This window comes from Sinocyclocheilus anshuiensis, unplaced genomic scaffold (assembly GCF_001515605.1).
Source record: "Sinocyclocheilus anshuiensis isolate Anshui unplaced genomic scaffold, SAMN03320099.WGS_v1.1 scaffold58, whole genome shotgun sequence".
Lineage (NCBI taxonomy): Eukaryota > Metazoa > Chordata > Actinopteri > Cypriniformes > Cyprinidae > Sinocyclocheilus > Sinocyclocheilus anshuiensis.
The window spans coordinates 3,051,072-3,058,422 of record NW_015547688.1 but is presented as its reverse complement, the minus strand read 5'-3'; the positions used below and the strand labels follow the sequence as shown (position 1 = coordinate 3,058,422).

The 7,351-nt window shown below is 38.3% G+C and overlaps 1 protein-coding gene across 4 annotated transcripts in view; it reads right to left on the bottom strand.

Annotated features, from left to right (window-relative positions):
- Nucleotides 1-7,351, bottom strand: part of LOC107703405 (protein sidekick-1-like) — a 334,600-nt gene that overhangs the window by 5,958 nt on the left and 321,291 nt on the right. For all 4 annotated transcript variants that reach the window (XM_016506019.1, XM_016506020.1, XM_016506021.1 and 1 more), the window contains exons 36-41: nt 5,919-6,034; nt 4,579-4,765; nt 2,989-3,126; nt 2,469-2,630; nt 2,091-2,216; nt 684-848 (exon numbers count right to left, since the gene is read on the bottom strand). In XM_016506019.1, coding sequence (XP_016361505.1) covers nt 684-848; nt 2,091-2,216; nt 2,469-2,630; nt 2,989-3,126; nt 4,579-4,765; nt 5,919-6,034 — 894 coding nt within the window. The remainder of the gene's footprint in view (nt 1-683; nt 849-2,090; nt 2,217-2,468; nt 2,631-2,988; nt 3,127-4,578; nt 4,766-5,918; nt 6,035-7,351) is intronic.

The following is a 7,351-nucleotide window of genomic DNA, read 5'->3' as shown; positions in this document are numbered from 1 at the left end:
CGCTGAGGTGAGGGGCGGGACGATTAGACGCGTGCTAGAGGCGGTTTAGCCAATCACAACACACTGGACTAGCTAACCAATCAGAGCCCATCACCTATTTCTGAGGGAGGAGCTTCATAAAAGAAGGAAAAGATCAGCCCGTTTCTCAGTGAAGGGACAGAGCGGTGTGGAATAAAGGTAAATTATGTGAAAAAGAATGCGTTTTTTTTAAACGAAGCATTAACACATGTTAGACTGCCCCCCATAAACACAATCAAGCCTAGAAAAAAAACACTGAACCACCCCTTTAAGATTTCCAAGATTTCTCAAACTGCCAAGATAAAGTGTGAAATCCAATCAGAGAACTCAATATGAACTCAATCACTCCTCATCTGAGCTACACATATTCATTTTATACCCATATACACTAACTAAATGTTTACGATTAGTTAACTTTTTTTTGTATTTTTATTTATCCTACCGAATTTTATCAGAAACATGTGAGTCGACGTTTGCGAAACATGTCTGAAAGCTTCATTAAGACTTGTCAGCCAAGAAAGTGGAGCTTTTCCAGAAGGACATGGTACAAACAGTTCATGTGGGTGTAAAAGTCACATTAGAGCTAAATAATACCAACAGTAACTGATGCAACACCCTGTCAAAATCTCTTTGATGACTCATCTCAGTACAGAGGGTGTAATTACCTGACATGGCAGCAGAGGGCGCACTCGGCTCGCCGTAGCCGAACTCGTTGACGGCCAGAACTCTGAACTGGTAGCTGATACCCTGCCGCAGGCGGTCTAGACTCACTGAGTGAGAGGTGCTGGTGGGAGGCAAGTGCCGCACAAACGTATCCCACATCCCTTCATCTGCGGAGAGCAAGGTCACTTCTAGTGAAAATGCCATCATGCACTTGGTAGCACTAAGTTCATTAGTGTGTCCCATTTCACTTAGCAGGTGCTGACATCAAGAGAGTTTCATTGCCCGACAAGCAATGATGTTCAATGTGAATGAAACCATGATGACATGGAAAGGGCAGTTATACCAATGTATCCCAGTAAGTAAATGTTCAGTAGATTATTTCAGACCAGCATTCAGACTCCTAAATTAACACTTGTCAAGCGCCAAATGTGAGTAGAAATTCGTTTTTGACTGACAACTTTTCTAGAAATTGTAACATTACATGATTTGAACTGGAAAATTAAACAAAGTAAATAATTAACTAAATAAATTAAATGAATAAATAAATAAAATGTTTTTAGCTCAGTGAAAAAAGTTTGAGGCTCATCTAGGATGCCTAGTTTTTTACTAGTGGTGACACATAAGCTACCAAAATGGAAATACATGGAATTGTAAATGATGCAGTGAATGATACAATGACCTGCATTGTACAAATATGCAAAAAATAAATAAAAAATAAATAGAAAAAAAAGAAAAAAGAAAAAAAAAAGAAAAAGATGTTTTGTTATAGCAAAACAAATATCGAAAAAAAAAGCTAAATAAAGATGGCTGGTAAGAAATTGTCCGTAGATCTGTGGCAAAAAAATTGCAAAAGACTGCAAAAAAGAAGCATTTATCCACATGATTCCTGGTGAAATCTAAATGTGATGATGCTACATGAAAATAATTACTACATACAGTATATTATAAAACTATTAACAAAGAGTAAAAGCAATATAAAAAAACAAACAGCATTTTAGAAGTATTTATACAATATTATAGTTTTTATTAATATTTTAAAATAGCATTTTATACTGTCAGTTTTTATTTTAAATTAAGTTTAAGTTTTAAACTAAATATAAATTATTATTATTTTTTTTAGTTTTACTAGTTTAGGTTTAAAATAGTGAATAAATAGAAAAGTTAATAGTTTAAATTTCTCATCTAAAATTTAGATTTGATTTTATTTCAGATTACTGAGATTTCAGAGGTTTTCAGAGGTTGGTGGTTGAAAAAGTGCAAAGATCTTTGGCACTACTTTGATTTTCCTTAAATGTTTAATTGCTGCATTAAATTTAAGTTTTCGATTTTAAAATGAAATATTTGAAATTTTTATAGTGAATGTTCAATAAAAAAGTGAATATATTAATAGCAAGTTTTGAGTGATGTACCTGATGGGCGTGCTTCAATCACATAGCCGGTCACATGTCCTGCTCCTGTATCTCCTGGTGTCCAGTGGATGTTGAGCATGGATCCTATCTTTGTGATTGACATTTCTACAGGAGATCCAGGAGACCCTAAACAGAGAGGAGAGCGTGCAGTGAACTGAGAAGAACAGGCGAGTGAGCCGACCCTTGTGAGTGAAGGTCTAAAGCTAAACCAAACGCCTACACCACTGTGAGATATTGATCCACGCAGGTGTTTTTTCACAGCCTGGATTTCTGACACCTCTCGCTGAGGAGTGGGGAATGTAAGCTGTGCTCAGCGACCCTGAGAGGTTTGCTGATCTGTTTTTGTTGGTGGTGTGTTTGTTTGGTTGTGTTGCTCACCTTTGACAGGACCCGCTGTGATGTTGGCCTCTGCCTCAGGCCCGTAGGCAATAGTCTTGGCCTGCACGCGGAAGCAATAGGTCATACCCTTGGTCAGGTCACGCACCTTCAGCCAGCGCTGCCAGCTGCCACGGATATCCACTGTTACCACTTTAGTCACACCTAATGTGCACATACACACACAAAACTGCACAATTACACACTACCGCACAAGAACTGACTCCTTTTATTCAAACAAACATTACAATGCAGCAGCATCTTCCTACCTAGGAACAGCGCGTCAAAATCAATTACTCCAGTTATGTACGATAAATTACGTTGACATTAAGAAATATTATTAAAGTCAGCCATTGAGAAAACTCAACACAGAGCCATGGAAACAATAACAAGAAAATGAGTTTTATATAAACAACTCATCACATCATCATCAAACATCAAAACACTACTAGCGATGTTAAAAAAAGCCACTGTTCGAACCAGAGCATTATGAGAGAGTCTGATACAGTGGAAACATGCAGACCTTGAATCGGGGCGCTGGGCTCATATACCACCCTGTAGCCTTCCACCACACCGTTGGGGGACAGCGGGAAACCCCAGGACACGTTCAGAGTGCTGCTGGTCACCTCGGAGAAACTGATGAAGCTGGGAGCGCTGGGGGCTGCGAGAACCGTGTAGTTTGATCAATGCAACAAATACAGTTTACGTTAAAGCAATAAGCCATTAACCGGGGTTTTTACCATGATTACACAGTGTTCTTATGCACAATGTAACCACATGAAGATCTTGACCACATTATGGTTTCGTATTATAAATCAAATTATTTCATTTGTTTCAAAGAGCCGTACTATATACACAAGAACCGGGAAAAAAAAACAAAGATATTGGCTAAGCAAATAAATATGAAAAACAATAAGATAAAACGAACCAACTAAAATGACTTTTAATATCTATGGAAAGCACACTTTCTCTCTTGATGGATCATTGAATTATTGAAAAATATTTAAAGGAAAGAGGCTTATTGCTTGTACAAAATGGGAATATGACAAATGACTAATAATGGTGTTGTTTTGTTCATAACTTAAAACATGCTTCCTTCCATTTAACTTATCACAATAACTGCTGCTCAGTTTTAGACCATTTTATCAATTTTCAGTTTAAATAATGAGAGCTTTAATAATTAAGTTGTCAAAAAAGTGAACTTTTCGTCAACATTTTGCAGCAAATAATCTTTAAAAAAATCTGTAGTTTTTATTTTAATAATTTTAATAAGTTAGAAGTTTTTTCTGTGAATGTTTAATAAATAATATCAATTTTAGTATTAACAAATTGAACGTTTTTAGGTTAGTTTTTAGTTTAACTATAGGGTGTTTACAGTTGCTAAACAACATATCAACTTACTAAAAGCATATTATTATAAACTGAATTGGTATGTGTCACAGGTGTGAGTATATTGCCTATTTTGCAACTGCTTTGAATGTGGCACATCCAATCCAATTTTAGAGTCTGATGTAATATGTTAAATAAAAACAAATCTATAAAAGTGACTATATCCCACTCTCTCAGTGATTTTACAGTGCTAGCTATGCAAATCTGTTCTTTTGCACAAATGCAGCTCGTTGCTTTAGGAAATGTCAAAGAGAGGTAGAGGTGGTGAGTTTCCTCTGTTTGAACAAATGAGGTCACATCAAGACCATTTGAATAATTTTCAAATTGTTTTTTTTAGGTGACTCGTGGGTAACGAGCCCCTCCCTGTCATTTCAGTGAGGTGGAGCCTGAGGTCAAATCACTCCCTGCTTGTGCGTAATTCATTCCGACAACATTTATAGAGTGAATGATTTAAAGCAGAACACATGAATTGCTAATGTGAATGATGCAACGGTAATATAACGCAGCATGCTCCAAAATATGATCAGGTGTCGACCTGGTTTTCATGCATGGAGAAGAACACAATATGGAAGTGGACGTGTTGCCCTTGGCGCACTTTCTGTGGTCAGATTTATAGTTTAGCCTTAAAAGGTGTAACGGTTTGTGCTCAGGTCAGAGGGGGCCTCTGTGATCAGTTGTGAATGGGAGTTTAATGGTCGTTAGGATGATCTGTGCAGATGCTCACCTGCCTGAAGAGTGCGCCCCCTCCTGGGCTCACTGAAGGGACCGTCTCCAGCAGCATTGAAGGCAGACAGCTTGACCATATAGTATGTGTAGCTGGTCAGGTTCTTTAGCCTCATGTTGGTTTCAGGCCGGAAGAGAATCTTAACTCTCTCGGTTTCATTCTGACTGTCCATCTCCCAGTAAAGAATCTACAGGCAACAAAAAGCCTGAATAAGACAAATTGACTTGCTCTGCTAAATGCTTGGATAATAAAATTAAAAAGAAGCATCCTGCTGCTGCTAGAGAGAGAAAGATTTTCTGTAGCAGATCTTGGCAGGTGGTGCTGGGGAAGTGGTGGGATAAGATGAGAACACGCATAGCACACAAACCTAGCATTCATTGAATACGTCCTGTTTATATAGGTAAATGGTAATGAGTACATGAATCCGATTGGCTGGGAACATTGAATTGAATGGACCAATTAGAACGCAAGTAGAGTTTCATGGCTGAACTATTCAAAATGTAAATCAGGTTACAGGTAAATAGCTGGACTCTATGTGAGCTGCCAACTAATACAGAGAACAGTTTTTTTTTGTCATAGCTGTTACCATAGATGGGTGGATTAATGTTACTATATTGTATATTTTGGCACATCTGGAATGCTGTATTGGCATTCATTATCAGCATTCAGCCAGTGGTGGACTAAGTACACAAATCAAGTACTTGACGATCTTATGCTTTGGAATGTAGTGAAGTAAAAGTAAAAGTTACTCAAAATAAAACTACTCCAGTAAAGTACAGATACTTGAAAAATGTACTTAAGTACAGTAACGAATTAAAACTACTCCGTTACTGTCCACCACTGCATTCAGCACAATAGTCTGTTTTATAATCTAACTTATTCAATCCACTATAGTTATATTACACAAATGGTCATACAAACTCGTTAAAGAACAAATGAAATGTGCAGAGGGCTTACAGTCTCTTCACTGATCATGCAGAACTGAAGTATTCAATGATACAACAGGGATCTCTGCATTAACATGAATCTGCCATATTACTGCCAGGACACTTTTATATATCAATTTCATGCATATTTCATCAGATATTCACTTAACCCTCACCCATGATCATTATTTCATGACCCAAATGGGCAGTTCTTTAAAACATACTGTCTGGCACCATTATCTAACGCATAAAAATCTGTGGAGAATATAAGAAATAAAAAAAGACAAAAGAAACAGTATATATTCTTCCACCCTAGAGAACTCGTAATGACAGAGGTAGAGGGGAGGAGAAAAAGAGGATGGATAATAAGAGTATGAGAGAGACTGGACGAGGTGGGTGGGTTGGGGGTGTCACCTTATATCCCTGAATGATGCCATTTTGGGTCTCGGCAGGGGGCACCTCCCACTGCACCTCCAGCTGTGTGGATGACAAAGTGTTGATCTGGATGTTCTGAGGAGCCACGGAGGGAGCTACGAAAGAGCAGAGGAGATACTGTAAATACATCCCATTCAATCCCTCCAGCTAACTACTACAAAAAACATCAGCTGTGCCCTGAAAAATGAGATGCACTCATGCTGCTTTGGTGCCGGTGCCCAATCTGGAACCATTCCACATGTTTCCACTTGTTCTAAACCTGCATGACATTCTTACTTCTGATGAACAAAAAAGAAGATATTTTGAATAATGCTGGCAACCAAACAGTTGACGGTAGTATATTTTTCATACTATGGAAGTCAATGGCTACCGTCAGTTTTTTGGTTCCCAACATTATTCAAAATATCTTCTTTTGTGTTCAACAGAACAAAAAAAAAAAAGTCAGATTTGGAGCAAGTTGAGGGTGAGTAAATTATGACAGAATTTTCATTTTTGGATGAACTATCCCAAAAAAGTCAGTGTACACGCAAAGTGGAAGCATCAGTTTCTGAACGAGAGCTGGTACCAGTGGAAATTAATATCAGATGAACACAGACTCCAGCGTGGCTGCCGCCCTCTGTTGTGTCTCAGTTAAATGTCATTCATTAAAGGGGCGAGGAATACATAATCCCATCCGTCATAAATCACAGCAACAGATGCAGCTACCCCAGACAGCAATCATCAAAAAAAGAGCGAATTTAATAAGACCAAACCTGAAAGCAGAGCTAACTCCAGGAGCATGACAGCTCGTCTATTTTAGGGGCTTGAAAGTTGAGCTTACGTGTAGTAAAGCGGGCTGAATCATTTATGAGCGGGAATGAATTACAGCTGTGGACAGTGGGGTTCAAGAGGGGCTGGCGCGAGAGACTCGACTGAATGAGCTATTAAAATAAAGCACAGACAAGCTCAGTTCCAACATCTAAGTGAGCTATCTTGCTGTCTACACAGGAAGCATCCTAACCGAAACCAAACATTTCAAGTGAGATCTACATATAGATGACAACTCCATATACCACACAACACTTCTCACATCAGGTGCACTGGAGACACAACAGTTGTGACCCAAATGATGCACTATACACTATGCTCTTATTCTATGCACTATGTAGTCAAACATCTAGCGTATGAGGTCTAAAAGGTTACTTTCATCCAGCATTGGAGTCTGATAGCCCTCCCCCTTTGGCTATGCAAAGAAAGCCCTCCCCCTTTGGCTATACAGTTGAGTGCATGAAGTGTCCAACATTCCACACGTCATATTTTCAGTTAAATAACTGCACTTTTTCTTGCTGAATTTTTCAGTGTGAACTCACTACTCATACTAGCTATACTAAAAAAGTTTGGAACAGTGCGTAAGTATATATATATATATATAT